The sequence below is a fragment of the Pseudoliparis swirei genome, chromosome 1 (genome assembly GCF_029220125.1).
Source record: "Pseudoliparis swirei isolate HS2019 ecotype Mariana Trench chromosome 1, NWPU_hadal_v1, whole genome shotgun sequence".
Lineage (NCBI taxonomy): Eukaryota > Metazoa > Chordata > Actinopteri > Perciformes > Liparidae > Pseudoliparis > Pseudoliparis swirei.
The window spans coordinates 20,042,173-20,059,971 of NC_079388.1; the positions used below are offsets into that span (position 1 = coordinate 20,042,173).

Here is a 17,799-nt window from a genome sequence, read left to right on the forward strand (position 1 = left end):
AGTCGCCGCCCCCTGGTGGTCAGGAGAGAGAATGCAGCTTTAACACTTGAAGCATGGACTTCTATACAACCAGAGGAGTCGCCCCCTGGTGGTCAGGAGAGAGAATGCAGCTTTAACACTTGAAGCATAGACTTCTATACAACCAGAGGAGTCGCCCCCTGGTGGTCAGGAGAGAGAACGCATCTTTAACACCGAAGCATATGCTTCTATACAACCAGATGTCTTCTATACGACCAGTAGAGGGAATGCAGGTGTGTGGTTATGTTAAACACAAAACCATCACACGGAGCAGTTTTCTGAAAAGTACTTCTTTTATTAATATTTTACAATCCTTTATTCATGGTTATGTCATTATTTACTTTTTCAGCGCCACTTTGCAAGTGTCATTATTCCATGCTGTCTGACGACAACAACAACAACATCAAAACAAAAACAAAAAAGGAGAGGTTTTTGAATAATGAGTCTATACAACACGTGTGTCAAGCGGCAGAGAGAGAGAGAGTCACATTTCGGCTCTCGGGTCGATCTCTCGTCTCTCTTTTCCCGCTTGTCAACAAAAACAAAAGTAAACAAAAACAAAGTTTAAAAGCAGGACTGTCAGTCAAGTGAATAAGTGTCGAGCTGTCCGTCCTTCTGGCTATAAAAACACCCCACACTCCTCTTGAGAAGTTGCTGCTCTTTAACAAAAGAACAGGGGTCCTGGTTCTCCCCTGGGTCCTAAACCCCCATATCTGACAAAATAATACGACTACAATGAACCCAACAAACTACAGAAAAGACAAAGATGGTCTCTCTCTTCCAGGTGCTGCTCCAAACATTGGAGGATAATATTTGCATTTCTAAAAAAACAAAAAACAACAACAACAAAAAGAGCTTTTTGGTGAAAATGGAAAAAAGAGCCACTGGGAGTTTTTTTCTTTTCTTTAAAGGATTGAAACGCTTTCTTTTGTTGTTTCGTATAATTTTGGTGCGACTGTCGGGGAGAGATTATCTAGTCGTCGTTGTGCTGCTGAGGCGACGGAGCTGCTGGCGGATTCATTTCCTCATTAAATGATCTATCAAATACTTCCTGAGAAATAAAGGAAACATCTACCTGGCGTGAAGAGGAGGGAGAGGAAGAGGAAGAGGAGGAGGAGAGAGGAAACACGAAAAAGAAAGAGGAAATAAAACATTTTGGGTGATTAAAAAAAATGACAAATTAAGGAAAATAACTGCTGCTGTGTTTCAGAGGTCAGGAGGTGGAATGACTGGCGGTGAGAGCTGGGCAGCGTGTGTGTGTGTGTGTGTGTGTGTGTGTGTGGTGGACATGAAGCAGAGAGCTGGAGGACAGAGATGTGGGCAGCAGTGCTGGTGTTTGTGCTCTTCAGAGAGAGAAGAGGAGGGAGGGAGGGAGGGAGGGAGGGAGGGAGGGAGGCTAACACTGTCCATCCAACACCGTTTATTATGTGTGAAACCGTCAGGCCCGTAAAGATAAACACCGAGTTTTATTCGTCCGCATTTTGTGGCTCTTGTAATATATTTAATTTTTTTATATAAATATAAATATATTTATTTATATATAAATATATATGTATAAATATATTTATATATATATACACACACACATTTATACTTATAATATATATCTATATATATCTAAATATGTATATATATAAATATAAATATATAAATAAATGAATAAATATATAGAAAAATGAAAGATTATTATTATTGGATTTATGTGGGACAATTATTCAAGAAATAATCCGGCACATAACCCAGGAGGCGAGAAACCGACATTTTATGTAACCGACATGTTTAGATCAAATTTTGGGGACGGGGGACATGTGTGTGGGGGGGGGGGGGCGTTGAGACATTAAATAAACGGCGGTTGGATGTGAACGTCGGGGAAGTTCGGGTCGTTTAAAATGTGTTTTTATTTCCAATAATCTTTAACGTAAGAGAGAGAGAGAAGAGGGGGCGAGCGAGAAGCGAGAGTGATACAGACTTTTAAAAGTCAGTAAATGTAAATAATAATAATAAAGTTCATGTTAGCACCACGTTTCATCCCACAGCCGAGAGGAAATGAAATGTATATATAAAGCATAAAAAACAATCCAGATGTTGCAAGAGGTGAGCAGTGAAGACTAATGTAGAACTAGAATCCAGATTTAGTGTGTGTGTGTGTGTATGTGTGTATATGTGCGCGTGTGTGTGTTAACCAACTATCTTTGGTTCTTTTGGGGCCGATACAATAAGTGTTAAACGTGAGTCTAGATAAAAAGAAAAGTTTCAGTTCAGGAAAAAGATGGAGAGAAAAAAGAAAGAAAAGGCCTGATGATGGAGAGGAGGAGGAGGAGGAGGAGGAGGAGGAGGGATGACAGGGTGGGAGGAGAGTACTCGGGGTGAGGGTGCCGAGGCGGGGCGAGACCCCCACAACGAGCCGAGGTCGTAGCCAGGAATGTCAGCAGCCGTCTTCATTTGTTAGTCCCGCCCCCTTCTCTCTGGCCCCGCCCCCTTGGCCGGCCCACCTGTCCGTCACTGGAGGTCCCGGTCTTCCAGGTACCGGTACTCGAAGGTGAAGCCCTCCTTCTTCCGCTGGCCCCACTTCTCGTAGTCAAAGTAAATGTAGGTTCCCTGGAGGAGGCGAGAGGATTCAGTGGGTGAGGAACTCCCAGAATGCTTTGCGGTAAATAAACGCTTGAAACGCTAGAAACTGCAGATTGTTTCAAAACGAAGGAGATAATAATAATAAATAATAAATAATATTAAATAATATTATTAAATTATAAATATTAATAAATAATAATATTGATATTAAATAGTAATAATGATATTAAATAATAATGATATTAAATAATAATAATAAACCTGCTCAAACTCGTCCGTGATGGTCTTGGGCTCCTCGTGCCTCTGGAACCACATCATGTACTTGGTGTGGAACCTCCACGACTGCTTCTTCAGGGCTTTGGCTGCCAGATACTGGGCCTTAGTGCCCTGAGGAGAGAGGAGGAGGAGGTGAGGAAGAACACACGGAGAAGAAGAAGGAGAAGAAGAACAACAAGAAGAAGAAGAACAAGAACAAGAAGAACACAAAGAACAAGAACAAGAAGAAGAACAAGAACAAGGAGGAGAAGAAAAACAAGGAAAAGGCGAAGAACAATAAGGAGGAGAAGGAGAAGAAGAAGAAGTGATGATGAAGATGATGTTTCCTACCTCCAGGTAGTAGAAGATGAAGAACAGGGTCTCCGTGGAGAGCCTCTGGTAGAACTCCACGGTGTCGGAGTGAGGCGGCGGCACCTGGTTGTGGAAAGGCAGCGTGGGGCAGGGGTTCCTCATCAGGTACTGCCTGAGGGGGGGGGGGGGGGGGTTAGAACCATCACTTCAAAATAAAAGCTCAAAGTAAACAAGCAGTCTGCCTGCTTGAAGCTCGTCACGTCGAGTTGAACGTTTTAGGACAATTAACAATCCATCAGTCGAGGATTCCATCCAAACAGAGACAGACAAACAGTCCAGAGCACCGGCCTCCGGGCTGTGTGTGTGTGTGTGTGTGTGTGTGTGTGTGTGTGTGTGTGTGGTCTTGTTGGAAAAGAGGATTTGAGTGTTTTGGATTTAAATGTCAATTGCACCTGTGTGGGATTACAGCGTTGCTACAGGACCAGAATATATATATATATATATAAACAAAAAATAAATATACATCTATAAAAAATTATATAAACGTATATATATATAAATAAATGTTTTGTTACATATATAAAACATTAAAATAACACACATATATATAAACAAAAAATAAATATATATCTATAAAAATATATATAAACGTATATACATATATAAAACATTAAAACAACACACACATATATATAGTGCTTTAATATAGTACTTTAATACAATAGTTTAATATAGTGCTTTAATAGTAGAGTTTAATAGAGTACTTTAACATAATGATTTAATATAATACTTTAACAAAGTACTTTAACATAGTACTTTAAGTAGACGTGCTGTATTCACCATGCAGCCGTTATTATACAGTATTATATGATACATCAGAATACTACTTAGTGGTTTAACAGCACGGTGGATTCTACGCATCGTGATACAACTCGTTGTCGACGCACCTGATTCTCTCGGAGTCGGAGGGGTGGGGCATGTGGGTCCAGGCCGCCTCCTCCATGGCCTGCTGGTACAGCTGGTCCTTGGACAGGGGCACCGGGCCCAGGGGGCAGACCCCCAGTGACGGGGGGATGCTGACCTCCGACAAGGAGAGCTGCGGCGCCGCCGCCGCCGGGGGGCCCGAGGGCGTCACGGCGCTGCTGGGAAAGATGTCCGAAGAGAGCCGGGAGACGGAGACTAGAGGGAGGGGGGGGGGCAAGAAGGAGGGGGGAAGGGGGTAGAGACAAAGAGATGAGAGTGTGAGGTGACATTGTTATATTAAACTACAGCCTTTCTATTCCTGCTCTGTGGCAACCCCCTTTCCTTTCACTGAGGAGTGTGTGTGTGTGTGTGTGTTACCTGGGGTGAGGTGCAAGGAGGGCACGTCTCCCTCCATCCCCGAGCCGAGTGCCGCTCGCTCGGCCATGGACTTCAGGCTGCTGAGAGGCTCCATTGGCTGAGGAGGACAGAGAGGCTCATGGGAAAAAAGATTCTACCCAGACTGTGTGTGTGTAATAATTATTGACGATAATTGATAAATATATATATTTATATAGATAAAAAAATAAAATATGTATAAATACAAATAAATATATATATATATACATGTATGAATAGATATATAAATATGTATAAATAAATATAAAATATATATGTATATATATAAATAAATAAACATATTAATAAAAAAATATATACACAGATATATATATAAATAAATAAATCTAAATAAATAAATATGCATGCATATATAAATGTTATGAGACGTTTCCTCTGTGGGGTCAAGTCAAGGTCAAGATGTTCTGTCAGCTTTCTGTTTTTTTTTACAAAATCACAAAGCAGCAAAAACAACAACAACTCCGCTTATCTCGCCATTGGCCGGATTAATTAAATCACAGTGGAAGCACAGTGTGTGGAGGAAGAGGACTTTCAATAACAACAACGACGACCCTCAGGTGTCAACACGCGGCGTCTCACCTTGACCCCGTCGGAGGACTGCGAGTACGACAGCGGCCCGTTCAGCAGGCCGCCGCTCGCCGCCTTGGCCTCGCTGTAGAAGGCGGCCGACGGCGAGCTGGCCGACAGGCAGATGGAGCCCAGGAGGCTGGAGCCAGTTTCCTTACTGAGGAGACGGGACGAGAGAGAGGGAGAACTAAGAGAGGGAGAGATGAAGGCAAAGGTGAACACGAGAACACACACCTGTCGGTCAATAAACATTTAGTGAGCGACTCACGGCTGATTGGCTGAGGAGGTCAGGGGCTGGCTGCTCTGTGATTGGCTGGCACTGGTGAGGGCGGAGTCTGTGGCGCTGTCTCCTAACACAGCGCTGTAACCTGGAGAGACACACACATGTAAACACACACATTACACACAGACACAAATACACACATACACAGACACACACACAAATAGGTACACATACTGATAGACACACTCGCACACAGATATTCTCACACACAGATACACACACCACTCACACACACACACACACATATGCTCTCACACACACACTCACAGATACTCAGAACACACACCCACACACACTCCTCTCCTCTCCTCCTCCCCCCCCCCCCCACACACACACACACGGATACTCACTGGTGCTACCGTTCTGCTTCTGCTGGCTCGCCGGCCGGCCGGAGAGCGAAATGCCGCCGCCCATCCCGCCGCTCCCTCCCGTCCCCGAGCCGCCGCCGCTCCCGATGACCCCGATGACCCCGACGCCGCCGCCCGGCGCCAGGCCGCCGACGGGGCTCAGCGACATGAGGGAGGAGCCCTGCATCCCCGACTGGCCGGAGCTCAGACCCAGGATCCCCGACCCGATGCCGGGCAGCCCCGGCGCCGGGCCCAGCAGTCCGCCGGCGGAGGACGCCGTCGGCCCGCCGACGGAGGACGCCGTCGGCCCACCGACCGCGACGCTCCCGCTGCCGATGGAGCCGGCCGAGCTGTTGGCGGTCGTGGGGTTGATGCCGACGCCGCCCAGCGAGCCCGGCAGGCCGGAGCCGATCGCCCCCGAGGAGGACGCCGCCTGAGCGTAGGGCGCCGGGGTGGAGCCGGACAGGAGGCTCGCCATGTTGCTCAGGGACGCCGGCATCCCCGACAGGCCCAGGCCGCCCGACATCGGGCCGCCGGCCGACATGCCGCCCTTCCCCAGCGACAGCCCCAGGCTGAGGCTGTTGGAGGCCGGCGTGGAGCCCGACATCGCCTGAGGCTGCGACATGGCGGTGAAGAGCCCCTGTGTGATGGCGTTGGGCGGCGAGGAGGACGAGGACGCCAGGTGGCTGTTGCCGGAGGACATGGGGATGGAGATGGGCGCCGAGGAGGAGGTGCCCACTAAGTTTTTGACCTGTTGTTGTTGTTGTTGCGCCGACGGGTGCGGCGGCTGCTGCGTGGCGTTGCTGTAGCTGCCGGCCGACGTGTTAGAGAGGAGACCCCCCAGGCCGCCGCCGAGGTGACCGGCGCCCCCGCAGCCGCCGCCGAGCACCCCTCCTCCGGCGATGGCCACCATCGAGACGAGCGAGGACGGCGTCAGGCCGGACACAGAGCACGAGGACGACGAGGAAGAGGAGGAGGAGGAAGAGGAGGAGGAGGAAGAGGAGGACAGCGAGGAAGACGGGTTCCCGTTCTTCACCGGTGACTGGAGGGGAGCAAGGAAGTGTTGTTGCGCAACAATCGTTAGCTTTACTAGTTAATGGCTCACAATAAAATTATCAAGAAACTAATAATAATTTCTTTAAAAGATAGTCGTACAAAAAAACCTCATAACTAAAGAAAATATTTAAGTATATTATTAGTATTTTTTAACAGTGTTAAAAAATCGTGAATAAAAAAAATTTAGTTTACAAAATATTGAAGAAAAAAGTAATTTCAAAAATATGAAATATAATAATAAATACAAAATTACAATTTTAGAAATATCTCATTTAAATTATCTAAAATGTAAAAAAAATGTATTACTAAATATTTATTAAAAAAAGAATTCTAAATATATAACATTTAAAAAATATATAACATTTAAAAAATATATGATAATAAAAAAATATTACATTTACAATTAAATTTAAACAATATTTAATTAAAAAAGCAACAAAATCTCTAAATCACATGAATCCTGATTATTTCCACGTCTTTCTGTACATCTGAGACTCACCTGACCGACTTCGCTGTCCGTTGACCGTCCCCTCTTCTTGTCGTCTTCCGAGTTCTCCTGAAAAAACACGAATGAACGTTAAGAAATAAAGTAAAACTAAAACAAGTCGAATTATCGTTTCTAAAAGCGCTCGAGACCCGACGGCAAAACTCTGGGAGGGTAATTAAAAAAGTTAAACGGTGTTGAATGAACTGCGGCCCACATCCGTCCTATAGGTTCCCTCCTACACACACACACACACACACACGACATAATGACAGTACAACACGGAGCAGATGTCAGGGCACACAAAGGTAATTATCTCACGATTTACTTTATATCCAACGCAGCAAGAAGTTAATTTAGTATTTGTATAGATACGACCAATATTACTGCCATTAGTGACAAGTTCAAGAGGTCAATGAAGAGATAATAATATAGAATAACCATAATAATAATAATAATAGGACGATGCTGAGTTTTTGTCTTCTCAAACAATAAAATAAATGTTTTAATAAAGCTACAAATGTTTTAAATAAATCTGATTAAATCGGTCTTTTTTATGTTTTAAATAAACTTGGTTTACTTTGTGAGCTGTTGTAGTCGAAATAAAAAAGATTTAAAGGCTACATTAAATGCAGAATTTTTCCCGTAATATTTCGTTCGAGAAGAGAGACCAAAAAGTGTTTCTGAAGCGCTGGCCTTAAACTCAATGGTCGTTTCTTCCTTCAAAAAAGGAGATATGTGTAAAAGTCGCGTTTTAATTTTATCGTAATTGCACGAAAAACTGCGCCCGCCGCACGTCTCGTACCGTCGTGCAGGTGGCGGGCGACGGCGGGATGGGCGAGGATGACGTGGTGGAGTTCGGCGTGCTGCTCGAGTTCTGGAAGATCTCGTCCTCCAACTGCGAGTTCCCCGGCGGAGAGGTGGCGACCAGAGCCAGAGCTGGAGGCGGAGTCACAGGAGGGCGAGAAGAGTTCAGTGGAGGTCAACGGGGTCATCATGGTGGGTTAGAGTCGCTTTGAAGTTTAGAGACTAGAACACTCAGAACAACATAGAACAGTGTACTTTTGTTTGTTTATTTATATATATATATAAATACATATAAGTTTATATATATAATTTTTTTATTTTAAGAAATATATATACATACACATACAGGACTGTCTCAGAAAATTAGAATATTGTGATAAAGTTCTTTATTTTCTGTAATGCAATTAAAAAAACAAAAATGTCATGCATTCTGGATTCATTACAAATCAACTGAAATATTGCAAGCCTTTTATTCTTTTAATATTTAATATTTTTTTAATTGCATTACAGAAAATAAAGAACTTTATCACAATATTCTAATTTTCTGAGACAGTCCTGTATATATACATTTATATAAAAAAGATATATATAAAAAAAATTATATATAAAGAAATACCTAAAGAAAATATAAGAAATATAAATATATATATAAAGAAATATTTATATATATGTATATAAATAAATTTCAATATAGAATATATAAAGAAATATAAATATATAAACAAATAACTATTTCTATAAACAAATATATATATAAATAAAAATAAATATATATAACGGCTCTGATGAACGTTTTTTTTCTTCTCGTGGCTGAACCTGAACCTTGCTCTGAATTTACACAATCTACATTTGTATTATGCAAACAAACAAACAAAGCAAATGAACCCCCGGCTCTTCCTCTACTCACGGATGTCGTCCAGGTCCAGGTCGTCGTACAGAAACTCGTTCTCCTCAAAGTCTGGATCCTGCGACGAGTCCAGATAATACTCCACGTCGTCCTGGAGGAAAGACCAACGGCATCTCAAGTAAAGCCCAAACACAAACACGACCTGCCTCCACGAGTCCAGGCCATCAGACTCACCTTGATCTTCCTGATGGAGTCCACCTGCACCGAGTCGTTGTCCAGCATCCTCAGGATGGTCTCCAGCATCCGGATGTGGTGCCGGTGCTTCTCAATGAACTTCTTCAGCTCCTCGATCCGGTCCTGGTTCTTGAAGACAAACAAGCGGGGTAGACAATAGTGTTGTTATTTATTATTATTACTAATAAAATGACCCCAGGCAGGGCTAGAGACAAGAGGCCGCCCACAGTGAGTCTCTCATTGGTCTACATGTTAGTTCAGAAGCCTTTTAAAAACAGATGTTATACAAATTATGGCACGGACACTACACTAATGTACTAGGAACAGTCATGTTTAACACGCCGCCGCGTTCCAGTGCAAAGCACCGACGTTTACATCAATTATTTAATGGAATAGCGAGAGAAAAATGTGTGTTTACGAAATGAAACAGGCGTTTGTAGTTAAACATACAGACGGTGCAGGAGGGAAAGGGGGAAAGGGCATGAAAGTTGCAGCAGCTACATGTGCACCTCGCAGGCGGAGCGCCACTCCGGAGTTAAATATTTAATTAATGTTCCCGACGGCCGAACTGTGTCGGGGAGGTTTATTTCTAACAGTTTTCTCAGAGGCGTTTAGGATTAACACCTAAAGACAAGAAACGAGGAGCGGCCGGCTGAACTAATGCGAGAAATATAGAAATAATAAAAAGGCTGCGTGTCGCCCGGCTGCTCGACCGCGTTAGCGGAGGCGAACATGCTAATGCATTTCATCACAATGCATATTAATGCTGGGGGGGGGGGGGGGTCACTGGGCAGAGTGCATTTACCCCTCAACGTCACAGCGGGTCCGACTCTAAAGAGTTAAATGTCTCGTGCAGGTTAAAATGGGTTTATTGGGATATTTTTCAAACGCCTTCGAAGTAAAACCCCAAAAAAACTATCAAAGAAAAACCTCGAGCAAACAAACGCGAGCTTTAGTAGTAAATACACCACCGTTAGAGTTTGGGGTCATATAGAAATGTCCTTATTTCTCAAAGTAAAGCTGTTTCTTTAAATGAAGATCACATTAAATGAATCATAAACACTCTCTCTACATAGTTAATGTGTAAATGACTATTCTCTGGTGTTTAATGAAGTCTCTACAGAGTGGAGAGGCCCATCTCCAGTGTTCTGATGGTACATTGTGTTTTCGCCTTAGAAGACTAGCGGAGGGGTAGAAAACCCTTGAAACCCCTTTTTATGTGAGCGCAGCTGAAAACAGTTATACAGCTGAGAGAAGCTCTAAAACTGGCCTTCCTTTGAGAACTCGAAGAACAACATTAATATTTACTATAAAAATCATTATTTATAACCTCGTCAACATCTTGACTAGATTTTATATTCATTTGATAAATAAAGTTTTCATGGAAAACACCAAATTGTCTGGGTGACCCCAAACTTCTGAACGGTAGTGTACATATATATATTTATGTATGTATTTGTATTTCCTTCGACTGTGACGGCGTTCAACCAACTGACGGTGTTTAAAAGTGAACACACCATAAACGCCGCCTCAGCAGGACTCCGGTAACTTCTCTGAAATGCAGAAAGAAAATCTCATTCATAAAATATGTTCATGTGCAAAACAGTCTTTGCATTTTGTTTTCCCCCTTCCGGCCGAATGAACCCGTTCCATCGGGACACGGTGAGTATTTAATGTCTTTAGAGTTGATTTGATGGAAAGGGGAAAATAAAAATAAAAAAGTCTGTTCTGCCAACTTTTACAGAGAAAGTGATGAACGAGAGTAAAGAAATAAACCGACCTCTTTGTCTCCTTTCTTCTTCCTCGTCTGGACCGACAGGGACTCCACCTCGCTCTCAAACTGGTCCACCTGCATGTTCAACGTGTCGATCGTATTCTGGAGGAGGAAGAGGAAGGAAGAGGAAGGAAGACAGAGGAAGGTTAAGGGAGGTAGAGGAAGAAGGAAGAGGATAGAAGAGGAAGACAGATGAAGGAAGGGGAAGAAAGATGAAGGAAGGGGAAGGAAGAGGAGGAAGGGGAAGAGGAGAAGGAAGAGGATGGAAGACAGAGGAAGGAAGAGGAAGACAGATAAAGAGGAGAAGGAAGAGGAGAAGGAAGAGGATGGAATCCAGAGGAAGAGGAGGGAAGAGGCAGGTAGAGGAAAACAGTGTAAGGAAGAGGAAGAGGATAGAAGAGGAAGACAGTGGAAGGAAGAGGAAGAAGACAGAGGAAGGTATAAGAAGGTAGAGGAAAGAAGAGGAAAGAAGAGACATAGGAAGGAAGAGGAAGACAGAGGAAGAGGAAGACATAGGAAGGAGGAGGAAGAGGAAGACAGAGGAAAGAAGAGGAAAGAGGAAGAGGAAGACAGAGGAAGGAAGAGGAAGAAGACAGAGGAAGGTAGAGGAAAGAAGAGGAAAGAAGAGACAGAGGAAGGAAGAGGAAGACAGAGGAAGAGGAAGACATAGGAAGGAGGAGGAAGAGGAAGACAGAGGAAGGAAGAGGAGGAGGAAGACAGAGTTGATGGCGGGCCGTCCCTGTTCTGCTCCTCTGGAGCTCTGACTCACCGTCAGCCACATGCCGACCTCCTCCTTCTCCTTCTGGGCCGGGTCCACCTTCAGGGCCAGACCCAGACCTTCTTTGGAGTACGCCTTCGTCTTCGTCTCCCGCTCCACGATCTTGAACCGCTCCATTTGCTGCAGCGGACAAACAGACAAACAAACAGACAAACAAACAAACAAACAGACAAAGTAAAACATGAGTCAAGCCGCTGGAGAGCAGGACTGTCCTCACGTTTATAAAACAACGAGACGAGCATCAAATTAACTTTGGATACTTTCACAGCCCAGAAAACAGATTTCTGTGGGTGAAATTCTCTTTTCCTGAATAATCTCAACAACCCGGCAGGAGGGAGGGAGTGAGAGAAAGAGAGACAGAGAGGGAGATGGAGAGAGAGAGAGAGAGACAGAGAGGGAGATGGAGAGAGAGGGAGTGAGAGACAGAGAGGGAGATGGAGAGAGAGTGAGAGAGACAGAGAGAGAGATGTAGAGAGGGAGTGAGAGAGAGGGAGTGAGAGAGACAGAGAGAGAGAGACGGAGATGGAGAGAGAGTGAGAGAGACAGAGAGGGAGATGGAGAGAGAGAGAGAGAGAGAGAGAGAGAGAGAGGAGAGAGAGAGAGAGTGAGAGACAGAGAGAGAGATGGAGAGAGAGGAGAGAGAGACAGAGAGAGAGAGATGGAGAGAGGGAGAGAGAGAGAGACAGAGAGAGAGGAGAGTGAGAGAGACAGAGAGGAGATGGAGAGAGGAGGAGAGAGAGAGAGAGAGAGAGAGTGAGAGAGACAGAGAGAGTGAGAGAGACAGAGAGAGAGGAGGAGAGAGTGAGAGAGACAGAGAGGGAGATGGAGAGAGAGAGTGAGAGAGAGAGGGAGAGAGAGAGAGGGAGATGGAGAGAGAGAGAGAGGGAGATGGAGAGAGAGGGAGTGAGAGAGACAGAGAGAGAGAGAGAGAGAGAGAGAGAGGGAGTGAGAGAGACAGAGAGAGAGAGAGAGAGAGAGAGAGACAGAGAGGGAGATGGAGAGAGAGGGAGTGAGAGAGACAGAGAGAGTAAGGCAGCTGGAGGTGGAACAGCTGGGGGGGGGGGGCAACCAGGAGCAGAACAACCTCAGGACAGCAGCAGTTGCAGCTCCTCCCCTGTAGGGGGCGCTAGATCCCGAGACGAGCTCAATACCTCCGTTTCTCTGTGTTCACGTAGAAACTTTATTTATCCTCGTGTACAGAGCGGTGACATGTTGATTGTTTGTTTGTTGTTCTTTGTGTGTTTGCTTCTGTGCATTGTGTGTGCAGCAAAAACACAACAACAACTTTCTGCTCGAGCTGTAAACTCGGCTTGTTGATGTTAAAATGTTTAAGACGAATGTCTCGGAACAAAAAGTATAATCTTAAAACTCTGTTTTACATCTTTTTAAAGTCTTTTAAAGGCAACTTGATGAACTTCAAGAATAGAAACACGTCCTCACAAATAAACCCAGGAGTTAAATGAACGTATTCACTCAGGTGACCTCGTGACCTCTGACCCGATGATGTCATCAGAGCTTTGAAACAACACGAGTCACGAGACATCCGCCATCATTTAAAAAAGACTTCTACAGAGTTCAGAACAAACAGAGACCTCCAGAGTCCTGTAGACCTCTAGAGACCTCCACAGTCCTCCAGAGTCCTGTAGAGACCTTTAGAGTCCTCTAGAGACTTCCAAAAACCTCCAGAGACCTCCAGAGTCCTGCATCACGGGTCCTACTCACCGTTTCTATGAGTTTGCGGTTCTCCACTAGCTGCCGTTTGTCTTTGATCTCGTTGGAGGCTACCCACGTCTTGATCTGGTCTCGGAGACGCTGGGGGGGGACAAGAAGAAGAAGAGGGGGAGGAGGAGGAAGAGGAGGAAGAGGGAGATGCAGATACATCAGTGAATGCATGCCGAGACTCGTCGGTCACGGTGGAGAACACGGTTTGGTTCTCATGGTAACACACACACACACATATTAACACACACACACACACATATTAATACTTCACAACTCTCACACACTCACTCACACAGACACACACACACACACACACACACACGTTGAGTTGAACATTAAATATTTTAAAGTTTCCAGAAGGTGATTTTTAATCAAACTAAATATTCGTCTTTAATTCTCGTTTTTTGCCGTTCAGCAAATAAAATAAAACGTGATTAAAGAAAACAGCAAAAATGACGTCACCAACGACGACGATAAGCTCCCCTGTTTCTAAGGTGATGACATCATAGCGTGTAATCTGACCTCAGACCAGTGTGACCAGGTGACTCACCTGCAGCTTTTTAATCTCTTTCTTGAGGTCTGCTTCATATTTCTCCTTCTGGTTCGCGTTGGCTGCATTGTGAAGCTGCCGAGGAAACAGCAGCGTCAAACGAGTTCCGGGCCAAACAACAACAACAACAACAACACAGCAAATGCCTTGGTGATGTAAACAAACTCAACAGAACATTGGCATCAATAAGTATACGGATTAATACGTTTGCCGACCTAAAGATAAAGTATTGTGGATTTAAAAATGTTTTAAAGACATATAAATATAATATTCCTCACCTTTTGCCAAATGTCTTCAAACTGTTCAACTCCTTCCGCTACTTTTTTCAGACATCGATCTATTTCACCTGAAGGAAAGAGGCGCAGAATGAACAGTGAACCAACCACACACACACACACACACACACACACACACACACACACACACACACACACACACACACACACACACACACACACACACACACACACACACACACACACACACACACACACACACACACACACACACACACACACACACACCGCCCCCCCATGTTCTCCTGAAGGGAGGCAGGAGGGATCGCGTCTTTATACCTCACATCGTTAGCGGTGCAGCTCGCCCACCTGCAACCGGATTGGACAACAACAACAACAACAACTAGAATGGGCACTCGGTAGAGCGCATACCTTCGCATATCACAAGATTGGGCATTGAATTATGAACATGTTGGCATTAGTTGCATGCCAATTGGTAAAAAGAAGATTTTGACATTTTCATGACCTTGACCTTTGATCTGATTGATCCCAAAATCTAATCAAATGGTCCCCGGATAATAACCAATCATCCCACCAAATTTCATGCGATTCGGTTTAATACTTTTTGAGTTATGCGAGTAACACGCATACAAATAAATAAATAAATGGCGATCAAAACATAACCTTCCGCATTTTCAATGCGAAGGTAACAACAACAACAACAACAACTCCTCCCACTGCATGACGTCGGCTGTTTGGATGGGACTCGAGAGATCTCACCTTGGAGTTTCCTTTTATCGGCCATGGCTGATGACTAGGATGCCGTCTTCATGCCTTCTTTCCCTGCGGGGGACAAAGGGACGGTCACGTCGGGGCGAAGAGCACGATGATCGGGAAAGAAGAAGATGAAGAAGAAGAAGAAGAACAGGCATATGGGCAAAGAGGCAGAAATAAAGAGGCTTCCCGCCTTACGAGGAAGTCGCTGAAGCGCCTTCGCACCGAGCCGCCGCTCCACCTTCATCCTCCAAAATGTCTTCACAGGAATTAACTGCAAGTAAAAAGAAACCTCCTCCCTTGGATCAGCGTCGGAAATACACGAGGGCGAAGGGCACAAACGAGCCCAAGAAATATAATTCTGCCCCAGAAATCACGAGGAGGGCAAACAATGATACGACTGATTTATATTCGTTGTTTTGTTCAATAAAATCTAAGAAAACACTTTTAATCTGCAGAGTTCTGCTTAATAGACTTATTCTTATCATTTGATGACAATTGCTCATATACCGTGAGCCTAAATAAGCAGGCTATATATAATATTTTTAACAAAAGGTTAAAATGTTACTTCACAAGTTAAAAAAAGTGCCCCCAATTTATTTCTAAATGCCCCTGGATTTCAGTCGGTGGGGGAAAAAATTGCCCCCTAAAAAAATATGTAAATGTCCTCCCCTGCCTTGGATACTCGTACCAGAGTTCTTACACATTTTGACCAGTGGATTTCCAGGACTTTAAAACAAATGTCCGTGACCAAACTGAAGTCTCGGTATAAACATTAAAAATATAGAACATTTTGCGTATTGAGAGCGTACACCGGCTTATATTTTGAGGGTCTTTCTTTAAAAAATATATTAATTATTTCAAACTCTGCGTGAATGATTATGTGATTATAACACATCTCCATGACTTTTCCAAAACTTTTATGATTCAAGTTTTTTCCATGACTTTTCGAAGGACTGGAAATAACCATTTTAAAATTCCATGACTGTTCCAGGTTTTCCATGACCGTACGAACCCTGTCGTACACTCGTTTATTAAAGCTGGGACGTGCGATGCGTCACGCGTACGGCGTGCAGGAGCGCCAGGCTGGGATCAGATGCATCAGACCCCTGGAAATCAACCTGTGCGCGAGACGCGAGCGCGAGATGCACCGAGACGGGCGGCAGAGACACCAGATAGGACTTTAATTGGAGATTTATAGCTTATTTAAATACTTGGTTTCGAGCAAAGTGGCGTCTCAAAGCACAGGAGCACATTCTTCAGGCGACACTTGATGAATCCATGAGGGGAATTAAAGTCCTGGCATATAAAAGTCAACAGTTTTAGTCTGAATAGCGTCACAGTAACACGGTACCTGCGGCTGCGTGCAGGCCCACAGGCGGCCTTCAAGGAGTTTTAGGACATGAACTGGTAAAACTTTTTATTTTTGTCTGTATGAATTTCCTCCTGCAGTTTATATATATATATATGCTATATTATATTTTAGTGCGTGAGTCTGGGGACTTTGAGGTTTTGGTCATCCGTCTCTTTTTTTTCTTTATTCATTTAATGGCGAGGTTTGTTCTCATAGTATTTGTACCCCTTTTATAATAAATGTGCACGTTCATCTCCCCCCCCCCCCCCCCAATGCTGCTAGTAAATAATACATTAAGTGCATCATCGTGCTCTATTGTACTTCATTCCCCTGTCACCTGAATAATAAAGCTCTGCTCCAAAATACACCGATCAATAACATTGACAACACAATAAAAAGGTAGAAATATTTGACCCAGATGAATATGTGTTGCGTGCGTCTCTTAAATACTCAGAATACCTGTGTGACCTGACACCATGACGTCAGCTGGAATATAAATACATATATATAGAAATATACACCTTCGTTTACTTGTAATAACGAAACTTACCTGTGAACTAAGACACAGGTGTGCAGTTTAAAGTCTGACCCACAGCTCACGTGCCCATTGTTTTTTTAAATCACGTTAAATAAAGCAAAGTGGAGCTCGTGCACCGAACACATCGGAGCGCGAGCGCTTTAAAACTAAAGTTTACACCCCGGCGGCGGCGGGGGGGGGGGTTGTGCGCGCGTGCGCGTGCGCGTGTGTTTACTGTGTATGTTTTGGTTTTTTTCGCCCGGTTTTTACCGGCTGCCGCGCACGGTGCGTGTTGTCAGCGCGGAGCGGCGGCTTCCCCCGCTGCGCTGCGGGAGACTCCGTTTGGAAAGGGGAGAGAGGCAGAAAGACAGAGATGGGGGGTGGAATGCACATAAAGGCATCACCTGTGAGTCCGGGACCAATTTACCTGGATGTTTCCGAGCTGCGATTTCTTCCCGCGGTCGCCCGACTCCGGCAAATCTTCGACGGTTCAGTACAAAGCCTATTTTTTCTATAAAATATAATGTCAATTCTTCTCGCTTAAACAATCACTCCGCACATCCAAGATGGCTGCCAGGAACACCTCCTCCTCCGATGCCCTGATGGACACAAGTCCCGCCCCGGCCGGCCTGTGATTGGTCCGCCGCTGCCTCTCCCGCGCTCCCGTTCGTCAAGGCCCGCTGTCGGTCACGAGAGGCTGGGTTTATCGACTTCCAGGAGAGCGCCCGCTCTGATTGGACCGTTCGTAAAGTTGAAAGGTTATTCTGCATTTTTTTTAAACGCAACTTTATTTATAACCGCACACAAACACAAACTAAGAACGGCGACAGATCCTTCTTCTACAATCATATCTCACCGTGATAATAATTGCTTTGAGATCAACATTTATTCAAATTCGGTGTGTTTTTAGCACTACAAACGACCCGGGTTATC

General features: G+C 44.5%; 1 protein-coding gene across 3 annotated transcripts; it reads right to left on the reverse strand.

Annotated features, from left to right (window-relative positions):
* Positions 1–289: 289 nt before the first annotated feature.
* cnot3b (CCR4-NOT transcription complex, subunit 3b) lies at positions 290–17,622 on the reverse strand. Of its 3 annotated transcripts, none has more exons than XM_056427046.1 (20): positions 17,294–17,622; positions 15,002–15,064; positions 14,264–14,322; positions 13,986–14,060; positions 13,436–13,525; positions 11,705–11,833; positions 10,942–11,037; positions 10,679–10,714; positions 9,162–9,290; positions 8,988–9,078; positions 8,079–8,212; positions 7,289–7,345; positions 5,737–6,775; positions 5,372–5,471; positions 5,116–5,290; positions 4,498–4,594; positions 4,104–4,335; positions 3,196–3,328; positions 2,851–2,976; positions 290–2,616 (listed from the first exon to the last, which is right to left on the reverse strand). In XM_056427046.1, the coding sequence occupies exons 2-20, from the start codon at positions 15,024–15,026 to the stop codon at positions 2,518–2,520; spliced, it is 2,922 nt and encodes a 973-aa protein (XP_056283021.1). In that variant the 5' UTR covers positions 15,027–15,064; positions 17,294–17,622; the 3' UTR covers positions 290–2,517. The 3 variants fall into 3 exon arrangements, with proteins under 3 accessions (XP_056283021.1, XP_056282937.1, XP_056283103.1); XM_056426962.1 differs by having other exon boundaries at positions 14,264–14,331; XM_056427128.1 differs by lacking the exon at positions 10,679–10,714 and having other exon boundaries at positions 14,264–14,331.
* Positions 17,623–17,799: the final 177 nt, after the last annotated feature.

Coding starts and splice junctions, on each gene's coding strand:
- cnot3b (XM_056426962.1), bottom strand. CDS start 15,026: ATGGCCGATAAAAGGAAACTCCAAG. Junction 6,776..7,288: donor CGGACAGCGAAGTCGGTCAG/GTGAGTCTCAGA, acceptor GCTCCCCTCCAG/TCACCGGTGAAGAACGGGAA. Junction 3,329..4,103: donor TCCGACTCCGAGAGAATCAG/GTGCGTCGACAA, acceptor CCCCCCCCTCAG/GCAGTACCTGATGAGGAACC.